The following is a 15,032-nucleotide window of genomic DNA, read 5'->3' on the forward strand; positions in this document are numbered from 1 at the left end:
ATTTTCAAAGAAACTCCCTGTCATCATGATTGGAATTAAAACATCAAAGGCGGGTACAAACAACAGAAGTAAATAATCTCCCCCAAACATACTTCTTTTGGTCTGCTTGTCACATACATGCATCTCTGTATGCCATGGCAATAGGCAGACCCTTCCTTTTTTAGAGTATCCAGGGTTTACTGGGAATTAGTATCCATCAGTGTTGTCATTCCATTATTCAACCAGTCCCTGCGTTTTTAGAACGTATATGTCTTTTTTCTCCCTTTCCACATACTTGTGATTAAAGAAAAGGCCACTGAACTTTTTTCTCAAACTTTGTTTTCGAATTTTCTGTATCTTCCCAATTCTTTGAGATATCATGATTTTTTGCACAGTCCTTTATGAAAAGAACAATTTGAATGAGTTTTCTAGTTGCTGCCTCAGATTTCTGAATTGTTAAATTCTCTGGGTCCTTTTTTTTTTTTTCTTTCTTAAATAGCTGACATAGATCTGCTCAGATCATAATCCTGTGTTTAAATCCCCTTGAGAAGTTTCTGGGGGATTAGTTATCTTCTGTTGATCTTAAAGTGTTAGATGCCAGTCTTATTTTTTTCTGTTATCTGTTAAATGTTTCATTGTATTTATTGTTAATACTTTTTGTACAATATTGCTGTATTCCAGAAATATATTTTTTCCTTACTATATCCATTTTTTTTCAAAATTGTATATACTTTGAACATGTGAATGGATTGCATTTTAGAGACAATAGAGATATTTGCAGTTTAAGGTAATCCATTCCGAAGGAAGCATCATTTTTTTTTAAATTTAACTAATTAATTTATTTTATTTTATTTTTGAGAGAAACAGAGCATGATGGGGGGAGGAGCAGAGAGATAGGAAGACACAGAATCCCAAGCAGGCATCAGGCTCCAAGCTGTCAGCATAGAGCCCAACACGAGGCTCGAACTCACAAATCACAAGATCGTGACCTGAACCGAAGTCAGACGCTTAATTGACTGAGCCGCCCAGGTGCCCCAGCATCGTTTTATAATTTGTCTCTGAATTTGTCAGGTTCCTCAGTTTGCAAAATGTCAGTTTGCATTTGTGTAGACTAGCACTGTCCAATAGAAATATGATGCAAGCTAGATATGTAAGTTTTCCAGTGGCCTTATTAAAAAAAAATAGAAATAGGTGAAATTAGTTTTAATAATATATTTTATTTTGGGGCATCTGGGTGGCTCAGTTGGCTAAGTGTTTTGCTCAGGTCATGATCTCATGGTTCGTGAGATCAAGCCCCACGTTGGGCTCTGCACTGACAGCATGGAACCTGCTTAGGATTCTCTCTCCCTCCCTCTCTGCCCCTCCTCTGCTCATGTGCAAGTGTGCTCTCTCTCAAAATAAACTTTAAAATATATATATTTTATTTAATACAAATTGTCATTTCCACATTTACTCAATATAGAAAAATCATTAAGATATTTGACATGTATGGGACACCTGGGTGACTCAGTCAGTTAAGCATCCGACTTTGGCTCAGGTCATGATCTCGCAGTCTGTGAGTTTGAGCCCCATGTCGGGCTCTGTGCTGACAGTTTGGAGCTTGGAGCCTGGTTTGGATTCTGTGTCTCCCTCGCTTTTTGCCCCTCCCCAGCTTGTCCTTTGTATCTCTCTCTCTCTCTCAAAAATAAATAAACATTAAAAAAAAGAAAAAGATATTTGACACGTAGTATGTATTTTACACTTAGAGTGCATCTCAGTGTGGTGCAAAATATATTTCATCACAAATATTTAGTCTGTGGTTAGATTTTACACATATTATAATTGAAAAAGTAAATTCATATGTTCAAGTTCCAAACACGTTTTCCAGTAATTGAATCAGATATCAGTTTTCCAATTTAGATTAATAAAGTTAAATAACGTTGAAAATTCAGTTTCAAAAGGTCACACTAGTTATATTTCACGTGCCCAGTAGTCATACGTGGCTAGCGGCTATACCATGTTCAACAGTACAAGTGTAGAGCTCATTTTGTGACAGTAAGGCAAAGCTACACTGTGTTGCCATTGAGAGGATTACTCTTCAATTCTAGAAGTAAAGAACGTCAGTTTTATCTTCCTTCTAGTTTCCCAGGCTATTTTTGACCAAACTTCTTAGGGCATGTCCTCACTCCCTGGGTGCTTCTGTACTGACAGTTAGATTATTGGTTCCTTGTTTTAGTTTGCTGCGCTGCTGTCTGTCAGTCCTGGAATTTGCCAGGAGGCCTGGCACTGTGGGTTGCCCCTGATACACACGTGAGTGGTTGGAGAAGAGGAAAATTCCACGGTCTTATGGTGCATGCTTAGAGGCTCAGATATCAGATGTTAGGCAGTTCGCTAGTAGGATCATATCACGCCCTGCTTCTTTTTATGTGAAAGGAAATATGGATAAGGGAGTTGTTTCTTGGACAGTTGGGGGCTGGCTCAGTTTATAGTTGCAAGCCTCCGTTTGACTTTTGCCATGGGAGCAGAGCCCTGGGTTGCCAGGTTTTTCAAACGAAGCCCAGAAATCTAGATTTTTATATGAATTCTTTCTGTTTTAAAAGGTTAGTGACTAATTCAGTTTTATGTTTAAAACACCACAAAGAATGAACGAACCATGTCTGCAGGCTGGATGGGTTTGGCCCTTGGGTCACCAAAATATAACCTCTGGTCTAAAATACACTGGTAATCAGCATCATTGGACACAGAACATGAATGTGAGTTAAAATCCCCGGCAGTCACACTTGCACCCTATCTTTCTTGCACTCCCCTTTCGGAGCATGTGCAAAGTATTGGAGTTGGCTTATAGTTAGCTGGTATAGATTAGAGGAAGTTGGTCACTGCTTACTACTTACATACTGTGAGCGGTCACTGAGTGTAGTGATAATGGCATTTTTCTTCCGTGTTAGGAAAAGTGGGAGAAAGAGTATAAATAGCATTTTAATTAAAAAAAAATTTTTTTTTTGATGTTTGTTTATTTTTGAGAGAGACAGAGACAGAATGTGAGTGGGTTGGGGCAGAGAGAGAGAGGGAGACACAGAATCTGAAGCAGGCTCCAGGCTCCGAGCTGTCAGCACAAAGCCTGACGCCGGGCTCGAACTCACGAGCTGTGAGATCATGACTTGAGCCGAAGCCGGATGTTCAACCGAATGAGCCACCCAGGCGCCCCGCATTTTTATTTTTAAATTTGCTGCATAAAATGCATAATTTATTATGTAATACTATGTGTTAATAGCTACTTTGCTACATATTTACTTTTTTACTCTATAAAAATTTTTACTTGGTAAAAATTTATGCTGCTGTGTAGCAACGAGTGTTATAAAAGCTTTGTGTGTGTTAACTGAACTACCCCGTGAGGTAAGTACCTTTATTACCGACCCCATTTTACAAGTGGGGAAACTGACCATGGAGAAATCATTTGTTCATGATTGCAGGCAGGAAGTGGTAAAGCCAGGATTTGAACCCTTGGCAGTTACACTGCAGAGACAGACTCTTTCTCTTATTGCTCCTCCTCCTTCCCCAGTGCCCAGGTGGTCATTCTCCGTTTTTCCGCACACCTTCCTGACTGCCCTCCCCGTGGTCTGGCACCGTGAGGCCCGCAGTGCCGAACCGGTGCGGCATCAGGTGCGCTTCCGGTCTCTGGCGTTGATGATCCTTTGGCTTTTGCATGCGCAGAAATGGAGATGTTGGGGATCACAGTTATAATGAAGAGACCAGATTTTCTTTCACTTTCTAAACATTCAACCTAGAAAAATTAGAAACCTCTCAACCAGCTGTAAGAACAGTACATTGAATGCATGTATAGTGTTTCCCCGTGCTCACCAACTATTAACATTTTGTCTCCCTGTACCATTTGAGAATTGGTTCAAGTACTTTATGCCATAATATCTTGTTTAGCAATGTATCCCTAAGGGCAGGGCGTCCTCGGTATAACCACAGTACTGAGGTGACATTCAGGAAATCTGTCACTGGTAAAGTACTTTTATCTAATATACAGTGCTAATGCACATTTCCCTAGTTGTTCCCATTTAGACCTTTATTTATTTATTTATTTATTTATTTTTAATTTTTTTTTTAATGTTTATTTATTTTTGAGACAGAGAGAGACAGAGTATGAACGGGGGAGGGTCAGAGAGAGAGGGAGACAACAGAATCTGAAACAGGCTCCAGGCTCTGAGCTGTCAGCACAGAGCCCGACGCGGGGCTCGAACTCACGGACCGTGAGATCACGACCTGAGCCGAAGTCAGACGCTTAACCGACTGAGCCACCCAGGCGCCCCAATTTAGACCTTTATACTACTTTTTTTTTCTAAAGTCTAGGATGAAGTCAAAGATTGTATTTACTTTTCATATTTCTCCTTTAACCTCCCGGGCTTTTTTTTTTTTTTTTTTTTTTTTTTTTGTCTTTCATGGCATTGACAGTTTTAGAGATTCCAGACTAGTTGCTTTGCAGATGTCCTTACGTTTGGGATTGTCTGATTGTTTCTCCATGTTTAGATTCAGGTTTAAAGTTTTGTAGGACTATCACATAGTGTATCTTCCTCAGTGTATTACGTTAGGAAGCATGTGATATAATTGTATTGCCTTGTTGGTGGTGGCAAGTTTCATCATTTTTTAAAAAATATTTATTTATCTTTGAGAGGGAGAGAGAGAGAGGGCGTGAGTGGGGGAGGGACAGAGAGAGAGGGAAACACAGAATCTGAAGCAGGCTCTAGGCTCTGAGCTGTCAGCACAGGACCCAGTGTGGGGCTGGAACTCACGAACTGCGAGCTCCTGCCCTGAGCCGAAGTCGGACACTTAACCTACTGAGCCACCCAGGGTGCCCCTCATCATTTGGTTGAGAATAGTGTTCACCAGATTACTTCATTAGAAGTTTTGTTTTGTTGTTTTGTTTGCTTTGTTACAAGCATTCTCTGGAATGATATTTTGAGATGCATGAATATCCTGTTTCCCAAGTCTCTCACCCATTGGTTTCCACTGATTTTAGTCTGAACCTCTTCCTCTTACAGTTTTTGTGAAATACTAATATTCTGTTTCTTTCCTTTTACATTTATTAGCTGGATTTTCTGTAAAGAACTTTCCCTCCTCTGATAGGCAGAATAATGGTCCCGCCCAAAGATGTCCACCCCCTAATCCCAGAACCTATGAAAATATTACCTGACATAGCAAAAGAAAATTGAACTTTTAGGTGGATTTAAGGTTGCTAATCAACTGACCTTCATCACAAGGGTCCTTTAAAGTGGAAGAAGGAGGCAGAAGAGGAGTCAGATTGACGCTGCGTGAGAAGGACCAGACCCTTCATTGCTGGCTTTGAAGATAGAGGAAGGGCACCAAAAGCCATGGAATGGGGGAAGCCTCTAGAAGCTGGAGAAGGAAAAGAAATGAGCCTATAGAAAGAGTCTGTAGAAAGGAATGCAGCCCCCCTCTTGCCTTGATGACATCTGTGTCAGACTTCTGACATAAGAAATATCAGACAACAAATTTGTGCTGGTAAAGCCATCAAGTGGGTGGTAGTTTATTACAGGAGCAGCAACGGAAAACCAGTATACCTTCTTACCAGTGTGGACTCATGGGTTCTTTTTTTTTTTTTTTTTTTTTAATATAAGTGGATTATACTCTATCTCTGTCATAATTCATTTTTATTTTCAAATTGTCTTAAATTTGGCCATTGAGATCCTTGGGATCCATTGGGATCCATTGAGATCCTTGTGACATGTTCCCAGTCAGTTTTTGAGCACTTTCCTCTCTTTGGGCATAACAAGATATTCCAGGCCTATCTTGTGCTTTCCCTCGCCAACTTGGAATCAGAAGACAAACTCTTAAGCAGTGCACTGTACTGTTTCTTAAATTATTCTCTGCGCTGGAGTGAAGACATGACTCTGAAGTGTTTTTCTTATAACCATATTGCAAAGACAACATAATAGTGATTGATCATTGGGAAAATCCTGTGACTGGGCTTTAGAAGTTTGCCACAAGAATGAGAAGTATGGAGTGTCTGGTCTTTTCATTCCCGTCTTCCTGCGTCTGCTCTGCATGGTGTTCTTGCCAGGGCTGGGCAAGTAGCAGCAGGGATTTATGGATATTTTCACATAAATTCATAAAAAGATAGGCTTATCTTTGACTGGAGAGGCTGAATTTGGTTCTAAGGTCTGTCTATAAGTTTCTGTATTACACTCATTCAGAAATTGTTCACTGTGCAGTCTTTTTCGAAAAATGATTCTATAGATGTGGTGCCTGGCTGGCTCAGTTGGTGGAGCGTGTGACTCTTCATTTCAGGGTCGTGAGTTTGAGCCTCACCTTGGGCATAGAGATTGCTTAAGAAAAAAATAATTTAGGAGAGGCACGTGGGTGGCTCAGTCAGTTAAGTGTCTGACTCTTGACTTTGGCTCAGGTCATGATCTCATGGTTTGTGAGATTGAGCCCCACGTTGGGCTCTGCACTGACGGTGTAGAGCCTGCTTGTGGTTCGTTCTCTCTCCTTCTCTTTCTGCCCCTCCTCTCTCATGCTCGCTCTCTCTCTCTCTCTCTCTCTCTCAAAATAAATAAATAAAAACTTTAAAAAAGAAAAATAAAAAAAAATTTTTTAATTGTGCTGTAGAATTCTTAGCTAATTTTTTCAAACACTTTGTGGTGGTGCGTAGAAAAAGATGGCATTTAGTGGGCCGGAGTAAAATTTAGTCTTTGGAGATGTGTAGAAATCTCACATGATTGCAGACTTTAGTCTTAGGGGTCAAAAGCACAGAATGCGTATGGGGCCTGGCAGGTAATGTGAATGAGTGAAGGGACCATGAGGGGACTGTGCTGAACTAGACCCTGTGAACCTGTCCTGAAGGGAGCACTCACCCTTCCTCAGTGGACTCACCCTGGTAGAGAGAGCGAGCCCAGGGTTGCCAGGGTTTTCAAGAGAGCCCAGAATTCGAGATTTTTAAATGAATTCCTCCAATTTCAGAAGGTTAGTAATTCAATTTGTTTTTCGTTCTTTTCTTTTTTCTTTTTTTTTTTTTTTTTTTTTTGTGGTGGGGGGAGAGGGACAGAGAGTGATTAGAGAGAGAGAGAGAGAGAGAGAGAGAGAGAGAGAGAGAGAGAATCTTAAGCAGGCTCTGCACTCATCATGGAGCATAGTATCTACTTGGCAGTTCACTGGGCCTTTGTGCCTCCTGCAGAAAGCCTGGCTCGGAGCCTCCTGAGGTGGGGTCCTCACGCTGATACCGCGAGAGAGGCAACCAGTCCCGTGGTGGGCTCTGTTCCATTGTTGCTTTATTCTTGGTTACCTTCTGTGACGGTTCACGTAATGTGTCAAGGACTCCTGGCTCAGTCTCATGACCGTAAGATCACCACCTGAGCTGAAATTGAGAGTTGGACGCTTAACCGACTGAACCACCCAGGCGCCTCAATAATTCAATTTATTTTTATTTATTATTCTTATTTTTTAATTTAGGTGTTTGAAAGTCTTTTTTTTTTTTTTAATGTTTATTTATTTTGAGAGAGAGGGAGCAAGAGCGTGCGCACATGGGTGGGGACAGGGCAGAGAGAGAGAGAGGCAAAGAGAATCCCAAGCAGGCTCTGCCCTGTCTGTGCAGAGCCTGATGTGGGGCTCAATCTCATGAACCATGAGATTATGACCTGAGCGGAAATCAGGAGTCGGACGCTTAACTGACTAAGCTCCCCAGGCGCCTCAGGGTGCATCTGGCGCCTGAACAGGGATATGAGCTCCGGACCCTCAGATTACAAGTCTGATGCTCTACCGACGGAGAGACCCAGGCTCAATTTGTTTTTAAAGCACAATGAGAAGTTAACAAACAATGTCTGCAGATTGGTTTTGGCCCTGGATTGCCAGTTTATAACCTCTGGTCTAAGATATACTGGTAATCAGCATTATTGCACACAGAGGACTGTCTAGAGCAGGGGTTCTTAACCTTTTTGTGCAGTGGACCAAATGTGCAATGGCAGTGTAAGGAAGCCTGTGGGCCTCTTCTCAGCATAATGGTTCTGAAGTGTATAGAAAATATATAGGAGTCTAAACAAAATCAATTGTATTGAAATGTAATTATCAAAATATTGTATAAAAGGTAAATTTGTGACATATATGCATTTTTATTAGTGCATTAAATAACATGGTCTGCTAGGAGGTTTGTTAACTGCCATAATTTTTATATATTGTGAGAAATGACATTTTCAGATAACTGTAACAATTGTACAATAATATTAAAACACCTGGTACCTATAGGTGGCAAGGTCACGGGTATTGCTAACATTCCGTTTTGTGCCTACATTTGTAATTGAAGATAATGTTAAATTTCAACTAGTAGTGAGAACAAAGATGCCATTTTGTCTTCCATCTATTTTTAATAACCCGCAGCAAATGTCAGGTTAAGAACCCTTGGTCCACAATAATAGTAGCCTACTTAATAATAGCATAAGGGGGGCGCCTGGGTGGCTCAGTCGGCTGAGCGTCCCGACTTCAGCTCAGGTCACAATCTCACGGTTCGTGGGTTCGAGCCCCGCGTCGGGCTCTGTGCGGACAGCTCAGAGCCTGGAGCCTGTTTCAGATTCTGTGGCTCCCTCTCTCTCTGACCCTCCCCCGTTCATGCTCTATCTCTCTCTGTCTCAAAAATAAATAAACGTTAAAAAAATAAAAATAAAAAAAAAATAATAATAGCGTAAGGGTAGTAGTACAATGTTACCGAGTACAGTTAAGCAAGCCACAATCTCACAGTTTTATTTTTGTCTCTACAGTTAACTTTTTGGTTACTGAATTTGATTCTGTGTTTTTCTCTAGAACGTTATCATTTGTCTTACAAGATTGTGCGAACAGATAGTCGCCTGGTACGCAGCATTCTGACAGCCCATGGATTTCATGAAGTAAGCTCATTTTTACTACCTCACCTGATCTGCTCTAAAACTGAAAATCCTAGAGATCCAACCTGACGACCAGTTAATAGGGCAGCTCTAGAGGGTACTTGGGAATCTATGCTTAGTGATGATGCAGAGCTTATGTTGAATTTCTGAGTGGATTTACCAGTTTCTCCTTGAAATGCATGGAAAACATTTTCACAAGATTCCTTCCCCCCCGCCCCCCCTTCCTCCCTTCTTCTCTCTCTCTTTTTTTAAACTAAAAACTCCAAACGTTTTTCTTGCTATGATTAGGCTTGGGGTAGAGACAGAGCTGCCCATAGGGAATGGTCTGATACTGAATTAAGATTCTTTGATGGCAAGCAACAGAAGTAGATTCTGCCTAATTTCAACCCAAAGAGGGCCCCCTGGGTGGCTCGGTCGGTTAAACGTCTGACTTCAGCTCAGGTCATGATCTCATGGTCTGTGGGATTGAGCCCATGTCGGGCTCTGTGCTGACAGCTTAGAGCCTGGAGCCTGCTTTGGATTCTGTGTCTCCCTCTGTCTCTGCCCCTCCCCTGCTAGTGCTCTGTCTCTGTCTCTCTCAAAAATAAATAAACGTTAAAAAAATAAATAAATAAAGGATTTGTGGGTAAGTTATGCACAGGATGCGTAGCAGAATCAGAGGAAGAGGTGAAAAGGCAGGCCTTTGTAAGGAAAGAGACTAGAACAGCTCCAGGGATCTGGGAATAGGAATCTTAGGGACTGTCTTTTCGAGGCACTGCCATAGAAGTGACTCAACTCCATTCATTGTCATTGTGCCTTTCTCCACTGAAGACTGGAGATAGTATGACTAGTCCAGCTTGGGCCATGGAAGTGCTCCTTGCAGGGGGTCAGGGGGTGACTGGCAGTCTTTTTTTTTTTTTTTTAACGTTTATTATTTTTAAGACAGAGAGAGACAGAGCATGAATGGGGGAGGGTCAGAGAGAGGGAGACACAGAATCTGAAACAGGCTCCAGGCTCTGAGCTGTCAGCACAGAGCCCGACGCGGGGCTCGAACTCACAGACCGCGAGATCATGACCCGAGCCGAAGTCGGCCGCTTAACCGACTAAGCCACCCAGGCGCCCCGACTGGCAGTCTTTTAAAACCAAATGGTATGTCATTCCCAAAGAAAATTAGGAAAATTGGGATATTGATATTAAAAGGGACAGGCAAAAATGCTGGACTGATTTACACTGTAGATATTTTGAGAAGATTGATAATAGTCTGGTTCCTAGCTCCTTATCTTAGGTTGAGGTCTGAGGTAGACATTTTGTGAAAGTTCTGATACTAGTCTATATCCTGTCTTGGTGTTTTATCTCTGGGGCCTCACTCGTACCTCTCACATCATAGGCACAGGGTACATAATTGTTGACTGAACAGACAAATGAATAGACAAAATCATTCTTATGAGTGAATGAATGATATCCTGAGTTGGTTTGCCATGACAAGGTTTTAGTCCTGATCAGTGCTTTATATCCAGCATCTGTAAGGACCCAAGGACACTGAGACTGAGAGTTGTGGGTTTGAGCCCTCTTCTCATGCTTTGATGTGTAAGAATGTTAAGAGACATCACAGACTTCTATAGAAGGATTCATTTATTCCACTTTTTGTATCTGGGATTTGCCCACCTGTCCCATCCTTTACAGCTTTTCATACTCAGCTTTTATTTTCCTAGGTTTAAATACTAACTGGGCACTCACTCTGCTCTGTAGATGAAAAATTTCTATGGCCTTTCTTGCCATCTCCTTGGAGAGAGGCTATCTCTGATGTTTTTGTATCTTTTTATCTGCCCTCAGGTTCACCCAAGCAGCACTGACTATAACCTAATGTGGACAGGATCCCACCTGAAGCCCTTCTTACTTCGCACCCTTTCTGAAGCACAAAAGGTTAATCACTTTCCCAGGTAATGCTCTTGTAGCTACTTTGCTCCATTTAAAGGTACTTGACACTGGGCATGTGGCCAAGAGAGATAATTAATGTCCTTAAAAAAAGAAGTCTGTGATACGGGGCAGCAGTCTGCAAATCAAACCGAGGTGTTCATCTCTGTAAGCATATATTATATGAAGCCTCTCCAAGGACTGTGTAGACACGGATGGTTCTAAAGGAGACTGTTTCTGGATTGTAAATCCCATAGGTTCTCTTTCCTAATATTGAGCAGTTTGAGAGCCCCTTGTGTGGAAGTGTTCTCCCTCTCTCACCTCCTTTTTCAGTTACTATTCTTCCCTTTTGTAAGACAATGGCCCTCTTAGAATGTTAACATGGTGCATTGTCCTTGGGTGCAAACATTTCCAGGGTTCCAGACAAATCCCCCTCCCCCCTCCAAAAAATGGTGTTGAATTGAATTCTGGTAATGACAAATTATTTTTCCGTGATAGTGATTTCAATTTCTTTGCTTTTAATAGAATTCAAAGCATAAAACTTGACATAGTCAAGTTGTCAGCTGATAGGCCATTAATTTTAATTTGTAATGGTAGATCATCTTGCGATTTTTGACACAGAATTAGGAAGTTGAAAGAATTGAGTGTCACTGGTAGAGAAAACTCCTTCCAGTTGCATTTTTAATGGCAGCCTAGAGAGGCAATACTGCCTAGTGACCAGGAGCATAGGCTCTTCTAACCAAGTGCCTGGGCCCAGATACCAGTTCTGCTGAGCGACCTTGGTAACAAGACCTTTCTGAACATCATTTTCCTCATTGGTAAAAAGATGTTGCTAATGATCCACACTTCACAGGACTGTTGTGAGGATTTAATGTGTCCAGATCTAAACTATTTAGAACAGTGCTCGCTCGTTACATAGTAAACACTACAGAAGTGTTAGCTGTTATTTTTGTGACCAGAGTTCCCTAGTGTTTTCATCTGTGAAGAAGAAAATAGGAATAAAATTGATGCTGAAACCCTACCTTACTATGGCAGTCATACTCAACCACGGAGAGACAGATAGATGACCTTATAGACAAGAGGGAAACAAATCTCATCTCATGAAGAGAAGGAAATCCAGTACAACTTTTTTATTTGGACTGTGGTTACATTTTATTTTATTTTATTTTATTTTATTTTATTTTATTTTATTTTATTTTTTATTTATTTTTGGGACAGAGAGAGACAGAGCATGAACAGGGGAGGGTCAGAAAGAGAGGGAGACACAGAATCGGAAACAGGCTCCAGGCTCCGAGCCATCAGCCCAGAGCCTGACGCGGGGCTCGAACTCACAGACCGCGAGATCGTGACCTGGCTGAAGTTGGACGCTTAACCGACTGCGCCACCCAGGCGCCCTTATTTTATTTTATTTTATTTAGTTCTAGGACTTAAGTCCTAGTTACTTATGCTCACAAGTTTTATTTTCATATGCTTTTCTCATTTTTATCTAATGAAGTTTCTTTCTTAATTTTTCAATTCTCTTATATCTCGTCACTGTGTGTAAATACCTGGCCCAAGTCAAGTAATTTCCTCATAATCTTGCTTAAATGTGAATTTTGAGTTCATGACAAGTTTCAGTTTTATGTCTCTGCTTCATTTGCAAAAGTAACTTAAGCCTTATTTTTCTTCCTTCATGTCTAGAAGATGTGGATTTGGTATTCTAAATGTGTGACTGGATGGTTGAAGTGAATCAGATACGGTCTATCTTAAGTAGGCATTTAAAGAGTCCTTGAAATAGCCTACACTGGAGTCTGCGTTCCAGTTCATGTTACTAGTATATTATTTATTTTAATGGTTTTTGAAGTACTCCTGTAGGTGTATAGGAATTCTGTCTCAGTTTAGAATCAAACAGTCAGCGTTAATAAATTTGAACCTGTATTTTCTGGAGTATTCCTTGAATGTGGTGTTCTTGTATGTTCGAACACACTGATAACCCATCATCTAAATGCACCATGCTTCGTGGCTTCTGCTGCTCTGTCTCGCATGGTTTCAATCCAGAGACCTGAACTCAAGTGTAAGAGGCATTCAGGCACTTAAAATGTTTCCAGGGCACCTGCGTGGCTCAGTTGGTTAAGCGTCTGACTTCGGCTCAGGTCATGATCTCTCAGTCTGTGACTTCGAGCCCCACGTCGGGCTCTGTGCTGACAGCTCAGAGCCTGGATCCTGCTTTAGATTCTGGGTTTCCCTCTCTCTCTGCCCCTCCCCCCACTCATTCTCTCGCTCTCTCTTGCTCTGTCAAAAATAAACATTAAAAAGATTTTTTTTAATGTTTCCAATATTATTGTGAACTTTCTTAATATAATTTTTAACTTTTAATTTTAAATACTTTTAGACTTCTAGAAAAGTTGCAAAAATAATATAGTTACTCTGTATCCTTTACTCAGTTTTTCTAACATTAATATCCATTACAACAGTGGCAAAATTATCAAAATGGAGACATTAACCTTGGTATACTGTACATTTTAATAAAAATTCGTAATACTTATGGTGTTTTGATATATTGTGTACTACAGTAGTTGCCGTGATAATCAGTTTATAGCCTAATGATCAGATGAAATTTGAAAATAATGCATATTAACTCATATGCATATTTTGTTATAGAGAAGGTATGATGATATACGAGTTGCAAGCATGAAGTATGTTCTATTAGGCTAACCCCTTATTTGGGGGAAGCGTCACGGAAGAAGTAAAAACAAGAGTGATTGAGGGATCACGCCTGGGTTGGGAGTGTGAAGGAGGATTCTGGGGTGCTGGGAATGTTCTGTATTTAGTCTCAGTGGTGCTCACACAGGTGACCAAAACTCATCACGCTCTGCATTTGTGATTTGTATGCTTCTCTGTATATATATTACCTACAGTAAAAAGTATATTTTAAAAAGCGAAAAAGATACTGACAGAAAAAGAGCTTTTTCTTCGATACTATTTTTTAAATGTACAGGGGCCTTTGAATCCTGATGTTATTTTGATTCCCTTGAGTATACTTAAAAGGGTAGCATTAGAATTTTGTTTTAAAATAAGATTTACCATTCGTTGGCCCATTTGGGATGATGGGCTGAGCGACCTTGGTAACCAGATTTTTTTTGATGAAAAATCTTAGATGCCGACTAAAGGATATATAGTTTCCTAAAATTTGTATGGGGGGTATCAAGCAAAAGGATTTGGAGACCTCTAGGATTGGGCATCTGTAGGAGAATGCATTCTTTTTCTTATCCTCTCATCAATGTTTCTAACTGATGATAAACGTCACTGGGGAGACTATTTAAAAATATGCACTCACAGGTCCTGTTGTAGATTCGTGGAATCACCATACCCAGGGAAGATGTATATTTAAAAAGTACCTTCTAGGGGCTCCTGGGTGGCTCAGTTGGTTGAGCATCCGACTTCGGCTCAGGTCATGATCTCACAGTTCGTGAGTTCGAGCCCCATGTCAGGCTCTGTGCTGACAGCTCAGAGCCTGGAGCCTGCTTCCGATTCTGTGCCTCCCTCTCTCTCTGCCCCTCCCCTGCTCATGCTCTGTCTCTCTCTCTGTCTCAAAAATAAATAAAAAACATTAAAAAAAAAAAAAAAGTACCTTCTAGGTGCTTAATCTTTCTAGGTAAGTATATACCTAGAAACCATATATTTAGAAAACAGTGAAGATAGGGCGCCTGGGTGGCTCAGTTGGTTAAGCGTCTGACTCTTGATTTCCGCTCAGGTCGTGATCTCGCAGTTTTGTGAGTTTGAGCCCCACAAAGGCTCAGTGCTGACAGCATGGAGCCTGGTTCAGATTCTCCCTCTTTCTCTGCCTCTCCCTTGCTCACACTCTGTCTCTCTCAAAATAAATTAACTTAAAAAAAAAAAGAAGGCAGCGAGGTGATTTATATCTGGAAAATTTGGAAATTACTGTTCTAGGCTAAGTCAATATTATAATGTGGACCATCTGTACCCAAATCACCTGGGACACTTGTAGAAAATGCAGAATCCTAGACTTTATCCTAGAATTTTGAGATGTGGGACTTACAAACAATAATTTTAAAGAAACTTTCTGGATGATTCTTATCTAAAATTTAAGGACCTCTGCTTTACATTTATGAAGAGGATGATGGGTAAGAAAGAAGTGTTTGTGATACCTGGACTTGGCAAAGTCCCCTTTGATTTTAAGAAATTATATTGAAAAATTTGAACTGAGAAACATTAAGTTTTAGTGGTTATAGTAAAGATTCTTGGATGGTTTTTAAATAGTGGAGCAAACCATGAGTGGAAGCCAGT

General features: G+C 40.8%; 1 protein-coding gene across 14 annotated transcripts in view; it reads left to right on the forward strand.

Annotated features, from left to right (window-relative positions):
- Positions 1–15,032, forward strand: part of TTLL5 (tubulin tyrosine ligase like 5) — a 284,938-nt gene that overhangs the window by 10,405 nt on the left and 259,501 nt on the right. For all 14 annotated transcript variants that reach the window (XR_006203962.1, XM_042943838.1, XM_042943847.1 and 11 more), the window contains 2 exons: positions 8,773–8,855; positions 10,665–10,771. Coding sequence is in view for 13 of the 14 variants with exons in the window: in XM_042943838.1 (XP_042799772.1) it covers positions 8,773–8,855; positions 10,665–10,771 (190 nt within the window). In the remaining variant the exon portion in view is untranslated. The remainder of the gene's footprint in view (positions 1–8,772; positions 8,856–10,664; positions 10,772–15,032) is intronic.

The sequence above is a fragment of the Panthera leo genome, chromosome B3 (genome assembly GCF_018350215.1).
Source record: "Panthera leo isolate Ple1 chromosome B3, P.leo_Ple1_pat1.1, whole genome shotgun sequence".
NCBI classification, from domain to species: Eukaryota; Metazoa; Chordata; class Mammalia; order Carnivora; family Felidae; genus Panthera; species Panthera leo.